The sequence below is a fragment of the Apteryx rowi genome, unplaced genomic scaffold, assembly GCF_003343035.1.
Source record: "Apteryx rowi isolate R43461 unplaced genomic scaffold, aptRow1 scaffold_251, whole genome shotgun sequence".
Lineage (NCBI taxonomy): Eukaryota > Metazoa > Chordata > Aves > Apterygiformes > Apterygidae > Apteryx > Apteryx rowi.
The window spans coordinates 131,706-151,216 of NW_020448875.1; the positions used below are offsets into that span (position 1 = coordinate 131,706).

Genomic DNA, 19,511 nt, shown 5'->3' on the forward strand with positions numbered 1-19,511 from the left:
ACAGCATGGCTTGGACACCGGGTTTGCTAACCGACTTTGGACCCAAGTGTTGAGCCGGGTCTGTTCTATGGGTTCACAGGAACCCGGGAGCGGATACCTTGCACCCGTGGGTGTCAGTGCAAAGTCCGCAGCACCCTGGCCCTCGGCCACGGGGGCATCTCAGGGCAGCTGCACCCTTAGGGTGATAAAGCTCCCAACAAGCAAAGTTTCTCTCTGGAAGGGTTGTCCTGCTGCCTGTCCATCCTGGACGTTCGCACGGCCCATCTGCCCGTGCCYGGCCACCACGTGAGCAGGGATGGGRTAGAGCCGGGAGGGAGCAGCTTGGACCAGCGCGGCGGCTGCCCTCCCTTGCGGAAAAGCCTGGTCCAGCCTTGGGAGCCTGTGGGCGCTGCGGTGAGCTCAGTTCCTCCCCAGGTTGGGGTGAAATGTTCTTCTCCGACCCCCTGACTCTCACCCGTTCCCACCCTTGCAGGGGCTGCTCTTCCAGGGGTGCTGGTAACCTCCCCGTGTTTGGGAAGCAGCATCCTCAGGCTAAGTCCATCTTTGCTCAGCCTCTTCCTCCCGAAATCCGCCCCRGCGCCTCCGCAAGGGGAGTCGGGCCCAGGCCTGACCTCTGAGGACCCAGGTGGCACCAGCACCAGGGCTGTGCAACGGGCTCAGCTCTCCATGACCAACCCTGACCCCAGCACCGGGGCTGTGCTGGGACAACAGCCCCCTTCTCCGATTCCCGGGGCTGGGACCTCCCTGAGACGCACGCCCGGACCGGGAACACACGTTCAGGTTGGCTTTGCACAGAGAAAAGATCTTTATTGAGGCATCAGCTCGGACAGCAGGCACGTGGGGCTGCGCAGGWCTTGGGGAGGGGGTGGGAACAGGAACATGGCACACCTGAGCTGCTGGTCTCCAGGAGCGATTTCCAGGACCCGCAGAGGTCCTGTTGGCATTAAACAGCTCTCGCTGCYGGCCACGGTGACGAACGAGGACAGAGCCGGGGGTGCAGCACCTTGGAGCCGTGGAGGACCATGGACTTCGGTGTGTCCCGAGAACCAGGGCTGATGGGGGCTGGTCTTTGCTCCACCCAGCCGCCTCGCCTCGCCCCATCAGTAAAACACCTTTTCCAGGTAGGCGTTCAGGAACATTCCCGTGGGATCCAGCTTCTCCCGGAYGGCGCAGAACTTGGGGAAGGCCGGGTACATGGTCTCAAAGTCCTTCCGGGTGCACGTGTGGGCCTGCAGGAGAGAAACCAGCCGGGGGGCTGCCCATGGCTTTGCTGGCTCCCACGGCACGGGAGGCACCTCCTTGCCCTTATCCGCGTGCCCGGGGCGGCTGGCAAAGAGGTGCAACCCGGCGTGCGGAGGACTGCGGACCATCTCCTGGAGGCACCCTCCCTGCGGTGCACGGCGAGAGCGGGCGGATGAGGGTGCCCTTCCCGGACCCTCCGTGGGCTGCAACCTCCTCCCCCCCCCAAGATGAGGAGCCCGGATGGACGGAGAAGGGGAAGCGACCCCCCCCTTCCCGAGCACCAGGTTCCCGAGTCCCCCCCCAAGCAACGGGGCTGCGGGTACCTTTGCCCAGTGCGGTCTCCCGCCGTGCTTCTTCATGATGCCCTCGTAGGTGAGCCAGTAGTTGAGCCGGGGGACGTTCTTCCCGTAGGGCCTGGGAGAGCATCAGTTGGAGCCATCTGTACCCCCAGGGAACCTCCCGGAGAAACCCCGTCTTGGGGAAGAAGGGCTCCGGGGTGGACAYCAGGGACCCGTCACCGCCTCTTTGAGCGGCACCAGGGGATGGAAACCCTCTGGGGGGTGCAACCCCAAGGGGAGGAGGAGATGAGCGGGACGGGGTGGGGGGCAGCCCCCAGCGCTGCGACTCACCGGTACATGATGATGTTCATGTAGCAGCTGTCCCGCTGGAAGCAGGGGCTCAGCCAGATCTCGTCTGCCCGCGCAAAGCGCACCTCCACGGGGTAGTGAGCCACCATCTTCGGGTTGTTCTCCAGGGCGGCCTTCAGCTCCAGCAGGGCATCCTTCGTCTTCTCACTGCCCAGGAGCAGCCCCCCAGTCCCGGTTAATGTTAGCATGGCCATGACCGGCTCCTGCTGGGTTGGAGCCCTCCTTGCCCCCACCCCCGGCTCCATCCCAAACCCAGCGCTAGTTCAGGGTACAGCTTGGCAGAGCCCACCAAATCCCTCCCAAGATGTGCCACGGGGGTTGGATCTGGTAGCCCAGGACAGGATGCAGAAGGGTCCCCGTGCTAGGCTTGCAGGTGACCCCGGTGCCTGCGAGCCGGGCTCCTTTGCGTGGTGGCCTCGCCGACGGCCCCGGGGCAGAGCACGGGCAGGGGATGGACACGGAGGGGCCGYAGAGCCGTTTACATGGGGATGGCCCAGTCCTGAACGTGCTGCTTGAAGCGACACTCGTAGTTGAAGATCTTGTAGCTGACGGCGATGTTCTCCACCCGGGAGCTGAAGAGGAGCCAGAAGAAGAAGCGGTTGATCCAGCACACCAAGCTGGGCACGAAGGTGCTGCGGGAGAGAGAGCGGGAGGTGAGACCGGACCCCGGCGCTGCAGGATCGCCATGGGCAGGGGGGGAGCTGCAATGTCCCAGCCACAGCACAGGGATGCTGGGCAGGAGATGTCCTTCTGGGGGGGGGCTGTAAGCAAAGCAGGGCAACCCCCTACCAGGGTCCTGGAGCCCAGGGAGATCTGCAGCACTGCAGGGAGCCGCTGTGCTCCCTGCAACCAAATCTGGGACCTGCRCCCTTTCCCTCGGCTCCCGTCTCCACGTCCAGCTGCAAGCCAGAAAAAGGGTGCTGGGTTGTCACCCTCCGTCCTGTGCACGCAGCCTCCCCGAGCTGGGGACACCAAGGGCCAGCGGAGACAGGGTGAAGCAGCCCCCAGTTGAGGGACACTATCAGCATCTTGAGCCCCTTAGCAGCCACGTCCCCCTGCTCCATATTCACTAAGCCCAGACAGGATCTCCAGCGCCACCAAGGTCCTGCTTCCCAGTCCAGCCTCAGTGACCGGGCTGGAGCTCCTCTCTCCATCCTGGGGCTCGGGATGTGTCTGCAGCCAACTCCATCTCCCAAAGGCTCCTTTCCTGCTGCAAAGCCACGGTGCTCCCGCTCCGCGCACACGAGAGGGCAGTGCAGTCCCAGACATCRTCCCCGAGCCGAAACCCGCTCCCTTCTGCGAGGGAGCTTGCAAGGAAGCTTGCCCTTCATCCCCAGGAGTGAGGTGGCCTGGTGACAAGTCCCCCCCCGTGSCATCGTCCCTCCCTGCTTAGGGCACCCAGCATTAAGGGGAGCAGCACGGGAGTTATAGAGATGCAGGGAACGGAGCTGGGCAGCAAAGGGCCAGCAGAACTGGGCAAACCCGCCCCGTCCCTTCCTTCCCCAACCGTGGTCCCACCTGATCCAGAGCAGAAACTCCAGCAAATAGTAGCCGACGGCGTAATCCCAAAACCAGCTGGCGGAGGAAGAGGGGGGCTGCAAAGCCAAGCAGAGGAGGAAGGTGACGATCCCTGCGGACCGCCGGGAACTGCAGCTTTCCTCACCTCGCTCGGCAGCGGGCACCGAGGTGGGCAGCATATGCCTCGAATGGAAGCGGGGGTTTGGAGAAGGGCGCCCAGTCTCTCCCCCTTGGTGAGATGGGGCCACATCCAGCCCCAGGAAGGGGCAGGTCTCGCGGTGCTGGGCTGGAGAACAGGCTTTGCGATGGGGATGCCGAGAGCTCGGAGCCAAGGGGCAGACCCAGCTGCCGGCAATGCCACCGCTTATCCCCCCCCCCCCCSGGACCTCCMSMCCACGGAGMCGCTCCCGGCTCAGCCCTGGGATACTCCAGCCCAGCCCCAAGTGCCGTTTGCAGGATCAGCCACCCCCAACAGCCCTTGCCCTGCCTGGTGTCCCAAAGCGCTGGCTCTGGGAGGGCACCCGAGCTCTCTCTCCCTCCCAGCGCAGGGACCTGCCTTGCTGGTGGGGTCCTGGTAGATGATGCTGACGTTCTCGCTGTGCGGGAACCACAGGAAGCGGAAGTATTTGGATCTCTTCAGGTGGTCGTGGAGATGATCGAGCACCTGAAAGACCCCGAGAAACCACAGCGGGTCAGCGCATGCCCCCTCGGAGCAGGCGAGGAGGCACCTCGAGGGGCTCCAGGCCAGCTGTGGAGCTGGGCATCACCAACGCTGGAACAGGGCCGAGGAGATGACCTGCAATCTCGGCGATCCCAGGGTCGGAGGGGAATCAATGCAACCTGGCCATGCCAGGAAGGGGATAACAGAGACCCACGGACCCAACTGCTGGGAAGGAGGGGAGCGGGCCATGCCCATGGTCTCCTCCGCCTCGAGCAGGCTGCGGCAGAGACCTCCGTCTTGCAGGAGGCTGCTGGCTCCTTCCCGCTTATGCAGCGCCTAGCACGCGGGGCGCCCGACRGCACGGAGCGCCCTGGAGGGACGAACCGCGAGGAGCCTGCGCCCAGCGGCAGCCCCCCGGCTCGTGATCCTCCACCCCCTCCGCGCACCCCTCGGAGATGCGCAGAGCCCCGACACGCTCGCTGCGCCCAGCGAAGGTGCTGAGCGGCGGCAGCCCTGGTGGACGACGCTGCCCCGGGCTTTGCCGAGCTGCGCTGCCACTTATAAAAAAAAAAAAAACATCCAGAAGCGAGAGGAAAAGAAGAAAAACCGGCGGCTTCGCTCTGGGGCGTCTGCTCGAGCGAGGCGCGCGGAGCCACCGATGCCGCCCCGGGAAGGGCAGCACAGGGCAAGGCGACCTCGGCTGAAGCTGCCCCCTTCCAGCCGGCTCATTCGAGAGGCTTCTTTTAACGAGCTGTTTCGGCATCGAGCATTTTGCCGTGACCCCCGTAAGGGGGGGGGGGAAACCTCTGCGCGGTCGCGCTGCCCTAACGCCGGTTAAAGTGGAGGCGACGGGAAGGCGGAAAGCGATTCCCGTAAGCGATGAGAATTAATAGCCTGGTGCCTGCAGCTCCCAAAGAGCCGGGAAAACACCTCCAGCCACCCTGGGGGGGTGGATTTGGCTCGGTGGCTCTCAGCCTCGGGGCTCACGGGGGTCCGTCCCCGGCGCTGGGATGTCCAGGGTTAGGGCTGGCGAGCGGCAGGCTCCGACCCAAAGCGAGGAAATACTTCTGCACCCGGCAGGTCGCTCGGCTGCGGCCGTGTCTCCCGCGGGAGGCTGGAAGCTTGCACGGGTTCACGGGCAGATCCGATAACGTGGCGGAAGAGAAACCCCCCGGCTTATTGCACATATAGAAACAGCCTCCAGCGCAGAAAGGCCCAAAGYTGCAAACGATGCAGCAAGGCGATCAGGGGGAAGAAGCATCTCGCGTTATACTCATCCCTCGACCACGCCGGGCTCCGTCGGAGAGCAGGCGCCGCGCTGAACGGCCRGGAGGTCCGACCCGGTCTCGTCCTCCCCAGCCTGCGAGCAGGGCTGGGCTCAGCCCCGCCACGGTCTGGGGACGTGCAACATGTCCCTCGCGTGACGATTTGCACCAGCCCCGGGGTAAATCGGTGATTTGCGCAGGTTATTTGCCCTGCTCCGGTCCTCCCGCGCTCCGTGCAAGCAAGCGGGAGCAGGCACAGCTCCTCGCTGCTCCTCCAAAAACCTGCTCATCTCCAGCGAACCCCCTCGGTCCCGGACCTCCTTCCCGGGCACCGTCAGCAGCTGGCACAGCTGATTTTTTTTCCCCGGTGATAAAGACGATCACGAGGCCAGGACAGAAAGCAGGCAGATCTTATACAACCGCAAATCCACGCCTGGCTCCTCGCACACATATATTATTTGCAATGTCTTAGATAACTCGGGCTTAAATATTTCAAGCKAGCTGCTCCCTTGCCATTATTCTTTTCCGCCTCGCTGGGCCACTCGACTTGAAAGCCAGAGATCGGGAAGGGGGCGAGGAGCGGCGACAACCAAGAACTGATAATGGCATGAATATTTATCGAGCGCATTCCCATTTCGCTCTCCTAACAGTCCTGAGGGATGGGGCGAAACAGTCCTTGCACGCGCAGAGAAAGTAAACAGGCAAATTATCTGTCCTAGGAGAGACGGCAGAGGATGCGGTGAAGGTCCAAGAGGTCTGGTGAGATGGGTGAGGATGGGTGCGAGTTGTGCGGTTCGGTCCACGACCCAGGGGCCATCAGCGCCGCGAGGACACGGCAGACACGACCTCAGCGCACATCCCAACCGGGGAACCGTCTGCCAAAGGGCACCAGGGAAGCCACAGCTCAGGCTGGGTCAGAAAGCCAACGGGCCGTTCCTAAGCAAAAGACACCTCACGAGCCAACCTCTGCATCTGGCAACACCTAAACGCAACTCGCTGCAGGCTGGGAGAGAAACCTCCTGCCAGGTTTGCCTCGTTCCTGCATCCTCCCTTCCCACCTCCCAGGAAAAATAAGACCCTGAAGTACAACAGCTTTGGACTGGCCTGGTGCAGCCCTTGGTACAGCTAAAGGGGTGACAGCAGGTGGGCAGAGACACACTAACAGGGTCGGGCAACATGTCCAGACCTCCATCCACCTTCCTGGCCAGCAAAAAGGCATCGAATAATTCAATCCTTAAAAATAATAAAAAAAAAGATTAAGGACAGCATTTCTCAAAGCTTTCCTAGAGCTGGAGCACTGACCAGTCCTGAGATAACAGCTGAAGATGCCACTAAGGTTATGCACCACGAGAGATGTCGGAGCTCACAGGAAGACAAAGATGGGTGAAAAGGTGGTTGACAGCAGATCCAGGCACCAGAAGAGTCTGGCTTTCACTGCTGTTGATTTCTCCCTCCTGCTGGACTCCATGCCTCAGTTTCCCTATCCAGAAACCTAGCTCTGGGCTCCCGGATGGGTGCACAACCAAATCGCCACAACCCATTTTTGGGCAGAGGTTCCCAAGCTCAGGAGCAGAAGACAACCACGCTAGTCCTTGGCCATTAGCAACACCTCACGTCCCGGCACCCAGGGCCCGGGATGGCAGGCAGCTCCACCAAGCTGCAGCGCAGCGAGCTATTGCAGGCAGGGGAGGCAGCTGGTGGGAACGCCGGATGTGGAAGTGGCCCCATCTGCACCCCAAAACCACCCCCTTTTCCCCATGCATCGCGCATCGGGATAACGCGGCGGCGCGGGGGAAGTTGTGCTATGCCCGGCTGTGGCAGGGCCACGCTCCTGCCTGCGTCTGAGCAAACGCTTTGCTCCATCCGACTTCCCAGCAGCATGAGGGTAAGCGAGCTCCGAGGAAATGCACCCAGCAGCTAACAGGAGTTTATATAACGGCAGAGACAGGGTTGTTCCCAGGGGAAAGAGGCCGTGTTCCTTAAAGCTGCTCTGCAGAAATGCCCACAGGGCCTTCAAAATGCTTTCCAAGGGGTCCAGATCAGACCCACCATCGGCTGCGGAGCCAAGAGGAGACCCGGGCTTGTAAAGCCAAGGAGCTGCACCACCCTCAGGAAGGGCATTTCATGCCTCTTCCAGGGAAATCAGCCATTCCGCTCCACCATCCTGGGAGGTCACAAGAAGCCCGTGCCAGGCTCACTCCATCCTCTTGCTCCCCGTGATCAGTTAGCTCAGGTCTTGTGGACTATATGCAAAAGGCGCAGGACTTCAGGAGGGACATGGCCAGAGAGAAGAGGTGGTGGCTGGGGCAACTGTGAGAGGATGGACAGAGGGACAGGTGGAGAATTCGCCAAGGGGACGACAGCACGTGAAGTCGTCAGAGCCGTGCAAGATCCTGATCTATGAACGACAAGGTCAGAAACCCTCCTCAGGAAGCCACATCCCTTGGAGATGTCCCAGATCAGGCCAGTCACTAGCACCCTGGGTTAGACGAGAGAGACCTTTGGCAAGACGGAGATGAGCCAGACCAGCAGCGACATGGCAACTGCTTTAAAGGGAATTTATCACCACGCTACTCAAATGCAGCACTGTGGAAAAGTCCTGATAGGGAATTTATTCGGTCTAGCCCTTGAAATGCGGTGCATAAAACGCATTCTCATCCTCACCACAGTTCATCCTCAGTTCAACTCAAAAAAAAAAAAGAAGAGTTAAACCCAACCTTCACACTAGCGGAAGGGCAGCCCATCCTGGAAAACACCCAGACCTCACTCGCAAAACGGGACCGAGTCATCCCCCAAGAGCACAAGACGCTCAGGGACTATTCCAGGTGGCCCATCTGCCCCTGGAAGAGGCYAGGCTCTCCGTCAGCTGAGCAGCCGGAGGCAACAGGACGGGAGATGACACCTCCCAGGAGAGGACGCAGCTCGTGGTGCCGCTCCACTCCTCCGGGAGCCGCGCATTGGATTTCTAGCGGGGACAATTTTCTCCAGCTGTAACATTAAATCTGCATGAGGCTGAGTCACGCGTGCCTCGAGTTACCAGCTCTCAGCTGGCCTGCAGGTCTGCCAGCCCCTGCAAGCACCGGGCGATGCCTCCGAGGTCAGACGGAGGCTTCCGCTAATCCATTCCGCGCCGACGTTTTCCGCCGCTGCGGGCTCTGACGCCCGCCGGCTCGTTAAGCGGCCCCAGCCCGATTGCGTCGGCGCCTCGGCGCGCGGCCCCGCGGAGGGCGACGCCGGCAGCCTCCGCATCGCGGGCCCTGCGGGACCGTCGGCACCGCGCGCCCCGGGAGCGGGTCCGAGTCTGGATTAGAGCTGAAACAGAGCCGAGCACGTTCTGCTCCTGCTCCAGCACATCCCGGGCTCTGCCGGCTCCGGGAGACGGCGCTTTCCGTTCCTTCCCTAAGTGCAACCCGGACCCACTCCATCACCGGAGAAGCATCCGTGCCACCAACACTCGGGAAGTCCCGCTTCCCTCCCCGCTAAATTCGGGCGGCCCAACRGCAGGCGCGAGGCCGCGGAGGGCCCGGCTGGGCTTTCAGGGCTGTGCCGCAGCTAGTCCTCACGGGCTGCCCTCGGAGCAAAAGCGGGGTCAGGCCAGCACCTGGAAACCCCCAAAGCATTTTCACCTTCCTCTTCCCTGCCTGGGTCCCGGCCAGCCGGCGCGCGACGCCGGGAAGGCTTGGCAAAGGCCAAAGCGACCCGCGCTTTGCGGGATGACTTTGGATGGAGCCGATGAGGAGCTCCCGCATGAGCAGTCCCACCGGAAACTCCCATCCGGTGCACGGCCGCATCCGAAACAGCGACGGCGGCACCCCAGGCCGCGGTGCGGATGCGCTCTCCAGCCTCTGACCTGCCCGGGGACAGACTCCGGGTTGAAAGCAACCCGGGAACGCACGCGACTTCTCGCAGAGACTGCGGCCTTGCAGCTCGCAAAAGCGACCAGGCAAATAAAGAAAACCACTTTCTTTCCAGCGTCTTTCCTTGCAAACCTCCCTCCCTTCCCCGCTCCCGCAAGCTGCGCGCAGAGGGGGGGTCGCAGCAGAGGCGTTTCGACCTCCTCCGCTTCCCCACGCAAGATGCTGAGGTCCCAGCTGCTCTTTTGCAAAGGTTAAAGCAAATGCAAGCGGCCGCCCCCATCACGCCTCTTCCCCGGCTGCCTCCCCGGCAGTCCAGGGGCTCCGGCACCATCCCTACAGCCTGCGGCCACGCGACACGGGCTGTGCTCCCGAATCCCGCTCCGCTCCTGAACGTCTGCGCGTCACGGCTGCACCACTCAACACGCCTCTCGCTGCAGGTCCCGACCTGCCACCTGCCCGACGTGGCAAGGAGGTGGCATCGGCAAGCGCTTCTCCTCCCCACCAACCCCCTGCACCACTCCGATCCCAGCGGATGCTCTTCCCACCCAGGGGAGACTTAAAATGGCTTTTCCCAAGAAACAAAGTTCTCTGCTTTGTCACCCTGGAGAAGTTTCCAGCTGGAAGACACCAGATGTGGTCCCAGCTGGAAGACGCCATGAAGATGCCCAAGGACTATAACCCACACACGTTTGGGGGGATTTGCTGCCGAAGCGTAACCCCTTCCCAGGCYGTTTCGCCCTGCAGAGAACTTTGCTTCTCCCCGAGGAGGCTTCGAAAGCGTGGCCTGCGGCGGTACCTCGGTGAGGGTGGACGGGAAGGCCACCTCGTGCAGGTGGAACTGGGCGACGCACTGGAAGGTGACCGTGAGCACGACGCCCAGGCAGCCCAGGTGCAGGCGGGCAGCCTGGAAGATGTCCGCGTTGACCGACTCCGAGCACTCCAGGATCTCCCCCGACGCCGTCAGCAGCGTCAGTGCCACGACCTGTCGAGAGGAAAGGAATTCCCCGGAGGAATGCAATCAGCTGGAAATCCCTAGGCCCCTCTGAACTTGCTGCTGGCAAGGGCTTTGCGTCCCGTTTCCACGCCGCGCTGGGTCCCTGCAAACCCCAAACCACGGGGCTGGGGGCTGTGCAGGGAGACCCTGATGCCACGACCGGCATCACAGGGTGTTTTCAGCTGAGCTGGGCTCCACCAGCCCCTCTCTCCTCCCACCGTTGATTTTGCAGCATAAAAGGATCTCTCTATCTCTCTGGGGGATGTTAGGAAAAAAAAAACATCAATTAAAGAAGTAAATCTCCCCCAAATGACTTCACTTCTCTGTAGTCACAGGTGGAATTGCCAGACAGGATTTGAGTTCAGATTGAAGGATTTTCATAACTATTTAAAAACAGACCTGAGCCCCGAGAAGATTTGGTTTCAGGGGGAGCTCAGATAGGAGAAGAAACGGTTTTCCTTTGCTACAGAGGCTGTTCACCAGGTTATAGGACAAAAAGCCCAGGGGCAGGAGTTCGGGGGCTGGAACGCCTTGGCTCGCCGATGAAGTTTTGCAAGACCCCAGCAGACCCGAGTTATCCTGACCCTTTGCTCCCTGTCGGAGGGGACTCATCCCCTTGCTGCCCTCGCAACGTGGGGCCGAGGGCTGGCGTTAGTCGGGGGCACGAAGCCCTGGCGATGCCGCGTGGGGTGCCGAGGTCYGTGCATCGACGCGCGGCCCCGCGCCCGGGCGAGGAGCAGCCCGGCGGTCCCGGCTTTACCTGGGTGGGGAGGATGCCGTGCTCGATCCCGGTGTTGTGCGTCCCCGTGCCGATCACGCCGGCCGCTGCCACCTCGGAAACGGCGCCTAAGCTGCGGGCAGACGAACGGGCCGGGTGAGGATCCCGCCGCGTCAGGTCTGCACCGGGGCTGGTGCCGTCTCTCCAGCCACGCGGGCAAGGCAGAAGGTTTGAAGCAAACGGAGAGCACCATTCCCGCTATTTGCCCCAAATACCCTTCCCGCTTCCAAAAGTGGGTGTTCAGGGATTTCCTGAACCAGATGGAGTTTTGGTGCCCATTGCAACCTCTTCCGCAGATTTCTCTGCCGTAAACCTGTCTGCTCACCCCCACGTGCGCCGTTAGCTGCTGGCTCAAGGGTGGCTTCTCCTTCCAAATCCTCACCCCAGCCTTGGCCAGACCTCTAACGAGCTCATCGCTCCTATGACCAAGGAACACACAGCACTGAGCTAGCCTGCAATTAAGGAGTGCTTTTTCCCCCGGGATCAGCAAGTGAAAGAGGGTGAGAAAGACCCTCTGCGGCGGCCGTTCCCTTTGCAAACCCCTGTCCGAACGCGTCTCCCAGCCCTTCGCGAGACGGCCGCGGCGAAGCAGCGTCAGGCGGGTTCCAGGCGGCGGGAGGCTGCGATCAGCTCGGGGACCCGCCGCCCGTCACCCCCGCCTCCGGTGGCAACAGGCATCCCAAAGCGACGCCGAGCTAGGGCCCTCCCACGCCTCCCGCTCGCTCGTTCCAGCGGCTAATTACCCTTCGCCATTAAAAAAACTCATTTCTAGCCTGACTTCATCTGCCGTCAGCCTGCTTTTACTGCCAGATTGAAGAGCTGTCTGCCGTCAGCCTCTTCCCCCGCGCGATGCGCCCGAGGAGGGCAGCGCTAAGCTCTTTAGGGCCAGGGAGAGCAAAGCTTTCATTTGTGACCCAAAAGCACCGGCCTGGTGGGTGCAACGGGGTCGGTACGGGGACGAAGGGACCCTCACCCAGCCCCTGGCTCTGAGGCAGAACCAGCTATCCCAWCCCAGTGGTTTTGACCCGTGGTCTGCAGGGAAGACCAAATCCCAAAGCAAACGCCCCTATTTTGCAGCAAAAGCTCCTCAAACGTCCCCGTGTTGCCACGTCCCAGCACGTAGCGTGGGGCAACGATGGACAAYCGGGAGAACACCGAGGAAGGGCCCCAAGCGCGCGTCTCACTCACTTGGCCAGGGCCAGCCCGTGCTTGCTCAGCTCGACGTTCAGATCCGAGAGGAAAATCCCACCTTCCACCGTCACTTGCTGCTTCTCCTTATCCACCTGCGAAGGGGTGGATGCGAGGTGAGAGGGAAAGTTTGCAGAGCTCGGTAGAGGAGCAGCCCACGCACAAGCGCGTCTGCTCAGCAGATAACGTCCATCCAGGAGAGCCGGGTACCATGAGGTATCGCTCCAYCAGGAGCTGCCACCTCTCCCCAACCCTAAACATCCGTGGTGCCCTGCACATCGTGCAATGCAAAAGCTGCAAGTTCTCCTAACGGACCGAACATGTGAGACGGGGGAGATGGCACCTCCAGCAAAGCTCTGCCCCTCTCCTTGCTCAGCCAACTTCGAGCAGCTCCTGCTGCCAGGGCGGCTCGTCAGGAGCTATTCGTCCCACTTCTGACGGACTGAGCTGTCAGGGAAGGAGCTGTTCTTTAATCACTTAGCATAGGAAACTGGGATGGAGCAACTCTCCTCCCTCCTGTGGGGACACTTCCCACCTTACACAGGAAGAAACCACAAGACCACGAACATCCACATGAAATGCTCCGCCAGGCCTTTGCCAGGCCACTGCGCCTAAGGCACTTCTGCATGTCTGCATCAAGTGAGCCACGTTCCCAGAGCATCCTGAGAAAGGTCGTCCTGCCAGATATCTCCTCTCCACCCAGCAGATCATGATGTCACGAGGCCATCATGCAGAGGTTAAGCGCTTCCACCTACACGAGCAAAAGCTAAGCTCGGTGGGATCTACAGAGATGCAAAAACAGGATCCTCAAGATAGGTGTCATCTCCTCACAGTTCATCGCAAGAGGGAACATCACCACCGTCCCTGCTCTCCATGCTCCAGCACCTGTCCTAAATAATTCTGCTTTAAGGGGGAAGGAGCTGTGGGTTATGGCCACGTGGACCATGTTCCTCGCCGAACGCACACTGGGAAGGCATCATTTCATTGCATTTTTATAGCTGCTCCCTATGCTTCCAAAGTGATCTTTTCACACAGAAAAAAAATCCCCATTGCCCAGTCTTGCACCAGCATTTCAGCGTTTGGTTTGGGGAAAACCCTGGCTGTGAGRAGAGGAAAGCCTCCCGGTCCTTTCTTCCCCCACCGCAGCTATGACGATGGCAGTGCAATGCCTCCCAGCCCTCGGTGGCCGCAGACAAGAGTGCCACCATGTTTCCCGAAGCAGGTCTCACCTTGAGGATCCTGTTCATCTTCCCCATCTGGATCATGAAGTCATCGGTGCAGGCGATGTCCGAAGGGGAGTGGCCACCGCCCACCACCTTCACCCTCTTGTCCCTCTGCCTGGCCATATCCAGGATCTGCAGAGACAACGCAGGGCCCTGAATGCCCAGTGGCCCTCTCAAAGCTGAAGGAGGTGCCAGAGCGACTGAGGCTTGGGGATCYTGGGTTTCTCTTGCACACATTTTGTCCTCTGAAGGCCTGAATGATTAATCTTATCTAGTCCCCAGGGCTCYTTCTGCAGCCAAGGACAAAAAATTAGCTTCTCATGCAGGTAACAAATCTCATCCATCTTTGACACCTGCTTTATATGGATGATTCACCCAGCACCTGGGGCTAAAACCACTGCTGAAGCCCAGACATCTCCTAAGACAGCCATTAGCATYAGCCCAAAAGAGGTGATGCCCATCTGAGACTGAGGCATCCCCAGGGCTGACAGAAGTGACACAGGACTTGCAAGAAACTTCCCAAAATTTCCCTGGAGATGCCCAAATTTCCCTGGGCTAAACCCTGCCCCTAACCCAGTGACGGGACGCTGGTTTTCCGCATCTTTCAAATGTTTGACACATCTGCTAGAGCATCTGTTGAGARGCGGTTTGGTAGGATGGACCATCCCGGGGCTGAGGGAAAAACTGATGGCGTAATCATCTGTGGTCTTTATGACTGAATGCAATGGAGCAGCACAGCCCTTCCTGGCCTTTCTTTCTCTTAATTTCCGATTTCTCTTCATTTCCTGAAAACGTCTGCCTTACCTCCCGGATCTCCTCCACCGATGTAGGCTGGAAGTACAGCTCTGGAGAGGAGCCATAAGTCTTGGCCCAGTTCTGGAACTTGACTCCTCCTTGGCCRTGAACCTAGATCAAGAATAAGAGCTAAAGCAGAGGAAAGTCCTTTCCCTGGTTTTCTGCACAGCCCATCCTTCGCCTGTCAAATCCACTGTCCCAGGGAGCCTTGGAGAGCCAGGTTTCCAARGGGATTTGATATTTATGGACACAGAGGGTCTCAGCCTGGTCTCAGCACCCATAGCTAGGTTGTGGCCTGCAGGCAAGGCCTCCTGTTCCAGTGTCCCCAGATGGCCTCACCACGAGGCTCTGACCATGACCTCCCTCCAACCTCAGCCCTCGACCCMGAGATGCTGCCCCCAGGCCTGGCAYGGAGGGGCCAAAGCGCCCAGCCCCAACCCATCCCCTGGGGTTAGCTTGGGGCATCCCTGGGGAAATTTGGGTAGTCCTCATTTTGGGGGGATGGATTTCCCAGCTGGGGTTCGGGGCAGGGAAGGCCCTGGCACGGGTTTGGACACCAAGCCCCAGAGCTGGGGGTGAACCCCTCCGCGCCCAGGCAGCACCGGCTCCAACGTGCTTCCCACCGACACACGTCCCACCGGCGCATGGAGCGGAGCAGCTTATCCCCCTCCGCTCTCCCGCCGCCTCCTCCTTTTCCTCGCGTGTCCCCCCCCCCCCCCAGACCCACCACCAGGACCCTGCCCGCGGGCATCGCGCCGTCCTGCCGCCTCCTGCCCCGCTGCTCCGGGGGCCGGAGAGGGCAGGCGCCTAACCCTAACCTTAACCCTAACCCTAACCCCAACCCTGCCGCGGGGCCGGGGCCATCAGCGAGCTACCGCGGCTCCGCCCGACGAGCAGCTTCGGAGTCCCCAGGGCGGGGGGGGAGGTCGCGGCTGCCTCGCTGCCCGGCACCGACACCCCAACCCCAACCCCAACCCCCCCCGAGCACGTTTACACCGGAGCCTTCCACTCCGCCAGCCGGGATACAAAGGGAGCGAAACCAGTTTATCCTACAGAAAGCACGGGGGAGGGGGAGGGGGGAATGACAAAGGCAGGAAAAATTTAGGGGGAGAAACGACTGTTCGGTAAAACCGAAAATTCTCCGGGTTAGGAAACACTCCCGTTCGGAAACTGTTACCAAAACCCACGCCTGATCTTACTTAAAAAAAAAAAAAGAAAGAAAGAAAAAAGAGTAATCTTTCCTTCTCTCTTTCCCAATCTGTATTTCTTATATCTCAGCAGAGCCGTGCTCGTTATTTAATAAACGCCGCGGGTTGTAGGTGCCGCGCACGGTCCCTGCGGGCCCCCGACGGCCCTTCCCTCCCCGGGCTCCCTGCTCCCTCCGGCCGCTTCTCCTCACCATCCCGCCGGTGCCGGGACAACGCGGATCCAGCAGCCGCTCCGGGCCCTGCAGCCGCTCCGGGGTCGGGAGGGATAATGAGTAACACGTCGGGGGAGGAGAGGGGCTGCACCCTTCGCTCCCGGCGGGAAAAAAAAGGGATCCAGGCGCTGCTTCCGTCCCGCTTCCCGCGGGAAAGCTGCAAATTCTGCAGGCTCGGTGAGAGGCCGCGGCCTTTAGCCGCTCCTTGCGTGGAGCTGGACCCCCGAAACGGCAGGCCAGGCCGGGCGAGCCGGGCACAAGGGCAAGGCAGGGGACCCCAAAGCGGGTCTGGGGGTTTAGGTACCGCRGGGGGCAGCGATGCAGCAGCACCCGAGCATCGGGCACCGGCATTTCACGGGGTGTCGGGACGTCTCCCCACGGCCTCGGTGCAGCACATCATCACCCCGTGCAAAACGGGAGCTGGGTGCCAGCACGGGTGGCAGGGAAACGCATGGAGCCTCGCGCACTCCGCGCTGCACGGGGGGGAATTTAACCCCAAACTCGCTCTGCCCCCCTCAAGGAGCAGAYGGGGGAATCGCGCACGGCCACCACCGCCGCTGCGGGGCCCAGCCAAGCAAAGGGGCTGTAAACGGCTCTCCGGTTCCCGTCTCGGCCGAAGGACGGGCAAGCAGCGGCGGTTTGCAAGAGCTCTGCAGCGTGCCGCGGCTGCGCTTTGGTGATAAGAAAGCTCCCCCCCATCCCCAGTCCCTCATTAAGGGGAGGACGATAACGGAGCCGCCGAGCCGGCTAACGCRGGCAAGGTGACCCCCGGGAGCTGCGCCGTCGGCGGGCAAGGGGGACGCCGGGTCCCTGGCGTGACGTGACGCGCTCCGGGAGGTGCCACCTCGCCCTCCGAGGACACGCGGCCCCCCGAGCGCGGGGGGCTGGCAATGCAATTACGGATCAACCGCAACGGAGCGCCAAGAAAATTGCTCCCTAATTGCAGAGCAGGAGTCGCGCCGCCCGCGGCTCGGGAAGGACCCCGCGTCTCTGACGGCGCCGCCGCCGCCTCCGGCTTTGCCACCGGTCTTCGCACCCGCTTTCAAAACTCCTTGGCCTGTCGACATCCAACAACCCTCCTTAAACCCTGCTGCTCTTTTCCCGGCTGCATTGCAGCAAATTAATGAATAATCGCCCGAGATGCCTTCAAGCCCAATTAGGTGCCAACAGGGCCAGCTTATCGGCTTCGGACACCTCCGTGTCTTCCCAGCTAAGAGCGGAGGGTCAGCATGTTGCACAAACAAGCCCAAAGGTCATCGAAACGTCTAAAAAAAGCCCCGCTCTCCCGTGACAGCTTTCGCGCCCCTCGGCAGGACAAGGTACAGCCCCGGGGTTACTCATTAACGAGCACTGGGGGCCTCGCTCCCTGCAAGCCGGACCCCAGGAGCGAAGGGATCGAGGGACGGACGGGCGGCCAGCTGGCATAAATCAGCAGAGCGGCACCAGCATCCGCAGGAGCGCGGCTAGCTCGTGCCGATGGAGGATTTGGCCCTCTCCTGCGGCCGGCTTTTCCACGGCAGGGACTGAGCACCCTGCTGTTTCAGGCTCTCCTTAATTGCAGCGTCTCGTGGTGCAGGAGGGGTTAATTAGCTGAGATTGACACTGTATCCTGGCTGTCATGCTCCAAAACAGCCAAAGGGGGGAAGAAGGAGCCAGGACAGGCTGTTCTGCACACCCACACTAGCAGACTAGCTGGGGCAGGCACGGCTCGCACTTGCATCCCCTCTTTTCCATGAGGCTTCCCAAAGCAGCAGCTGGAGCCCCCCCATCCAGCGCTCCCGCTCCAGGCCCAGGATGTGGCCAGCTGCAGGGACTCCCTTAATTTGCGGGGTTGCAACTTCTCCCCCTGTGCGCCCAGCAGAGCCACGAGTCTCCAGGAAAAGAGCCCAAAGAGGAGCGGAAATTGCAGCCTGCTCCCACCCCTTCCTCGGCTGATAGGACCAGGTCTGGGATCCTCCTGAGGCTCCCAGGGTGCTAATGCGCAGCTAACGAGGCTTTATGTGCTTTCTGGGGTGATTAAGCCATCGCACACAGCTGGGCCACCCACAGCAGTTGTATCAGCAGCGTCTCTGGTGCAGCAGCAGCAGCAGGCTCCTGCTCTGGGTTTGCAACTACTTTCCCTTTGCAGCTACTTTCCTCACCGTCGTATCTGGACTACAAATGGTCAATGCATTCCCAAATTGCAATGCATTCCCAAATTGCAAAATGCATGCCCAGATTGCAGTGCCTTCCCAAATTGAAAAATGCCTTCCCAAATTGCAAAATGCCTTCCCAGATTGCAATGCCTTCCCAAATTGCAAAATGCATGCCCAGATTGCAATGCATTCCCAAATCTCAAAATGCCTTCCCAGATTGCAATGCCCTCCCAAATTGAAAAATGCCTTCCCAGATTGCAGTGCCTTCCCAAATCTCAAAATGCCTTCCCAGATTGCAATGCCTTCCCAAATTGCAAAATGCCTTCCCAGATTACAGTGCCTTCCCAAATTGCAATGCATTTGCAAACTGCAGGGGGAAAACAGGCTTGGCTCCAGCAACCTGATGCTCCCAAGAAACCAGAGGTCTGGCAGCATCCCCCGGGATTGGGGCTGGCTCCAGGCCCCCGCAGCAGGCGTGAGACGAGCCCCCAGGGCTGGCTGCACTTTGGGGGCGAGCGAAGGGACCACCAGGACTGCTACAGCCACTGCAGCAGATGGGGAAACGGAGGCTCTGGAGGGGGACGAAGGGGTTTGCTCCAGCTCTCGGAGCGTCTGGGACTCGAGAGCGATGCGAGCACTGGCTCCTGCCAGGCAGAAATCAGAAGGGTTTGGGTTTTTCTTTTCTTTTCTTTTTCTGTTCTTTCTTCCCTATTTAAAAACAAAACAGACAAAATTTAATTACGGGCAACTTTTATTCTTCATTTCTCGCCTCTCAATCTCCGGGGGCTTTTTTTTTTTTCTTCTCTCTTTCTTTCCCTTTTCAGAGTTAATTGCTTCCCTCCGAAACGGGGCCAGCGAACAAAAGGAGGAGGAAGAAAGGACTTCGTCAGGACGGGGTTTGGAGGGGGATCTGCTGGCCGCTTTTCCGGGCTGATCCCAGGCCTCCGGCGGCACCGCAAAGGCCGCTTTTGGGAGGCGACCCCCGGGAAGGCCGCCGGCAAAAGCAAAGCCGCTGCAGCGGCCCGAACTGCGGGCGCCGCGTAACTTCGAGGTGGAAGAAGGGGATTAGGAGGAGCTGGAAGCGCCGCATCTCCCRGGGCTTTGGCCGAGCGGAGCCAGCTCCCGCTGGAAGCCCCTCGTTTCTTGGATATACCCCTTTTCTGGGGTATAAATAACGGGGAACAGAGCTTTTATTCCCGCCCGCGGGGTTTAGCATGGGGATAAACCATCTCTTGGGCTGAGGCTTCTGCTTCCTTATCCATAGGGTCCCCGGTCCCATCCCGGGCACGAGCGTCCCAGCCGGCAGCAGGAAAACACTTTTTTTGTGCAAAACGCAGAAGCCGTTTTCGCTCTGCARCCTCAGCTGGATCCAGCAGATGTTGCAGCTACTTTCCTTCTTTTCCGAGCTGCCATCGCACGACAGCGTTATTTCACTCCCTCCCCAGCAGGACTTTTCCCAGGATATTTTCCTGCCGCTCTTTTCCCAGAGGACGGGACGGGCAGGGCTTTTTCCCAGCTGGATTTCACGAGACGCATTATCGAGCGGCTTATAAACCCCGCAGACGCTGCGGCGCGCGGTTGCAGCCAATTCCTCCCAGCCCCATCAGAAAAGTAATCGGGTTTGTCTGGCTGGATTTATTCGCTGCCGAAACCTCGGGCCGCTCGGAGCTGCTGAGTCTCCATTACCCCGGGGACACGTAATGATTTCTCTTCCTGGCATTAATTTTTTTTTTTTTTTTTGCTGTTCTTTAAGGCGAAGCCTCGGATTTATGGAGCAGAAGTGCCGTG

At 60.5% G+C, this 19,511-nt stretch overlaps 1 protein-coding gene across 1 annotated transcript; it reads right to left on the minus strand.

Annotated features, from left to right (window-relative positions):
• Positions 1 to 1,100: 1,100 nt before the first annotated feature.
• LOC112966665 (L-gulonolactone oxidase-like) lies at positions 1,101 to 14,919 on the minus strand. The gene is made up of 12 exons (XM_026067013.1): positions 14,896 to 14,919; positions 14,178 to 14,279; positions 13,380 to 13,505; positions 12,151 to 12,245; positions 10,945 to 11,035; positions 9,987 to 10,172; positions 3,964 to 4,071; positions 3,408 to 3,484; positions 2,372 to 2,521; positions 1,872 to 2,036; positions 1,566 to 1,656; positions 1,101 to 1,229 (listed from the first exon to the last, which is right to left on the minus strand). Exons 1-12 carry the CDS (start codon positions 14,917 to 14,919, stop codon positions 1,101 to 1,103), a joined length of 1,344 nt encoding a protein of 447 aa, XP_025922798.1.
• Positions 14,920 to 19,511: the final 4,592 nt, after the last annotated feature.